This window comes from Coffea arabica, chromosome 10e (assembly GCF_036785885.1).
Source record: "Coffea arabica cultivar ET-39 chromosome 10e, Coffea Arabica ET-39 HiFi, whole genome shotgun sequence".
NCBI lineage: Eukaryota > Viridiplantae > Streptophyta > Magnoliopsida > Gentianales > Rubiaceae > Coffea > Coffea arabica.
The window spans coordinates 6034450-6037341 of record NC_092328.1 but is presented as its reverse complement, the minus strand read 5'-3'; the positions used below and the strand labels follow the sequence as shown (position 1 = coordinate 6037341).

General features: G+C 38.6%; 1 protein-coding gene across 1 annotated transcript; it reads right to left on the bottom strand.

Moving 5' to 3' along the window:
• Positions 1 to 377: 377 nt before the first annotated feature.
• LOC113711929 (7-deoxyloganetin glucosyltransferase-like) lies at positions 378 to 2398 on the bottom strand. Its single transcript, XM_027235171.2, has 2 exons — positions 1830 to 2398; positions 378 to 1515 (listed from the first exon to the last, which is right to left on the bottom strand). The coding sequence occupies exons 1-2, from the start codon at positions 2347 to 2349 to the stop codon at positions 530 to 532; spliced, it is 1506 nt and encodes a 501-aa protein (XP_027090972.1). The 5' UTR covers positions 2350 to 2398; the 3' UTR covers positions 378 to 529.
• Positions 2399 to 2892: the final 494 nt, after the last annotated feature.

The window sequence follows — 2892 nt, the reverse complement described above, 5'->3', positions numbered from 1 at the left end:
AAACGTGTTTTAGAAATTAAAAATTTGAAAAAGGGGTTTCAGGTGCCGGCACGTAATCTCACGTGACTTAGTTCCGATTGAAATTGAAGAGATTCCGTCAATTGTCCACTTTAGCGCAAGATTGAATAGATTGGGGACCAAAATTGATTTTCGAAATAGATTGGAGATAATTCCGCACATGCACTATAGATTGGGGACCAAAATTACAATTCTCCCTTAAAATAAATCATAATTTATAATTATAATCCATAAGGGACCCTTAAAACTGTTTGACGAAGTCCATTTCCAACAAATTTTCCATTTCTTGAAGTATACTTCTTCCGCAATTACAACTTTAAAAAATCATCAAACAGAAACGACAAGTTTTCGATCAAGAATTCAAGAAAGTTACATAAAAAACAAACCCTGCAAGAGACTGACAGTACAACGAATCATGTTGACTTCTCAAATTGGGCGGCTTATTGGATGCTTTTTGACTCCTAGAAATCACTCCTTAATGATGAAAATTACTGAATGACCAAGTCCCACATTAATGAGGCCAATTATTAACCTTATCGTGGTTGGACTCCAACGTGTCTAATGTCTTGGATTGTTGCAGTTGACTGATCAAATTCTCAAAATTCACGGAAGAAGAACCACTAGAACAAGAAGCAGCATCTTCTGCCAATTTTTTCCACTCCATGGCTTTTTTCTTCATCTCCTTACCTTTCTTTCCAGACATTAACTCTATAACAAGACTTTCAACTTCATCCCTCTTAACATTATTGTCTATCTCCATTCCAATGCCCCACTTGGTGCAGCAAATCCAGCAATTGGTTTGTTGATCAGCGAAAAATGGCCAACATATCATAGGCAACCCACTGCTCATACTTTCAATTGTGGAATTCCATCCACTATGAGTTAAGAATCCTCCCACAGACGAGTGGCTAAGAACTGTCCCTTGATTGCACCAACTTGCAAACAAGCCTCTATGTTTGGTTTCTTCCACAAATTCGTCAGGAAGAATAGCTAGATCGCCCTTGACCAGATCAGGCCTTATGATCCATAAAAAAGTTTGTTTGCTGTTAGCGAGTCCCCATGCAAATTCAACTAGTTGCTCAGGTGTCATTACAGTAATGCTTCCAAAGTTCACATAAACCACGGAGTTTGGTTCTTTTGAATCAAGCCATTCAAGACATTCTGGTTCTTCCTTCCAAAGATTTGATCCCAGCACCTCTAGACTCTTATCATCAACCTGATTCTCGAGGACATGTAGTGGCCCAATGGGATAGATTGGGGGAAGGTAAGCTGGAAGGGAACTTATTACATCATGGTCCAGTTCTTCAAAAGTATTTAAAATAATAGCGGAAGCCCTTTGAGCACTCTCAGTTATTTGTAGGATGAATTTTAGAATAAAGTCATCTGGATTTGTGGTTCTTAGGAAACTTGGAAGATCTCTCAAACGAATGCCTTCCATTCCGGGAATGATCCATTCAAGAACTGTATCGAGATACCCATTTGTCAAGTAACTAGCATCTGCAAAAGGTAACATAGTGATTTAGTTTCATCAAAATTGCAGAAGTTAAAAAAAGAAAAAGAAAAAGAATTTTATCCTTCTCTTGAAACTATTAAAAATTCTATATACACAATACACTCTTCTTAGGATGTGAAAGTAAATGATATAAAATCAAGAAGTTCTGCATCCGCCTCAGGCACTAAAACAGTCAAACACACTTTAGAAAGCAGTAAAAATTTGAATTAAGGAAAGTTCCCAAAATATACATGAAGAAAGAAAAAAACAACGGAAGAGTATGAAACATTTTGAACTTGAATTTTGGATTTATCATTACCTTTGAGTGGCGTGATACCCTTGTCAATAAGTTGTGAAAAGTGGAAGATTGCCAAGTAGGAACATGCACTGGCGGTCCAAAGATAAATTTCGGGAATGCCTAGCTCTTCAGCAGCTGCAAGTGTGAAGCTCATAGCTGCATCCGAAATTATGCAAGAAACAGGAGGTACGTTGGAGGAAGAGGTATCATTGAGTCTGGCAAGAAGTTCTCTAAATGGACCTAAGCCATGCTTATCGGTGGACTCACAAAGGGAAGCAATATCTTGGGTGGCATCCACATCAGAAGGAGGAAGCCCATCAGGAATGGTTTGGAATTGGAAATCAGGTAAACCATTGAGGGAATCAGGACCTCTAGATTTTAGCAAGCGTTTGTGGTTGAATTCGCTGTTAACAAAAGTGATATGGAAGCCTTTGTGGTGAAGGAGCTTGGCAAGTTCAAGCATGGGGTTTATGTGACCTTGAGCAGGGAATGGGATGCAGACTGCATGAGGCTCCTTCTCTAACAAAGAAATGGAACCCATTCTTTAAAGTTTGAAATTTTGAGGAGGATTCAAAACAATTAAATGGTTATAAAATTGCTGTAATTAGCAAGTAATAAGAGAACCTGAAGAAGAAATATATAGGACGATCGTGTTAAGAGGTTTGCAATTTGCATGCAGCCATGAGTGCGTTGATTATTCTTTAATCTGACAGGGTTCTGAAAATCTGACTTGATTATTTCGTGCAAGAAAAAGTCAACTTAGCAAGCAACCTCCAGTTGCTAAAGGTAGAACGGAAAAAGTCAATTTAGCACTGTAAAGTGGAAGTTACTGAGCTCATTGCTTTAGTAATAAGGTCGAATTCAAGTGAAGCAAGCACCGCTTCATCTTTCCTTGGTACAGGGTTCGTCTCAGGTCCTATCAGAGTAAGACAAGATTCAAGTTGTTGGGTTTGGGCCAGCCCATTTTTGGGCCAAACCACAAAATAAATCCCATCAGATTGAAGTCAAATTTGACTTGGAAAGCTTTAGCCGAGAGATAGAAATCAACTGAGGAAGAAATATAGCAGCCGTCACTTTTTTTTCT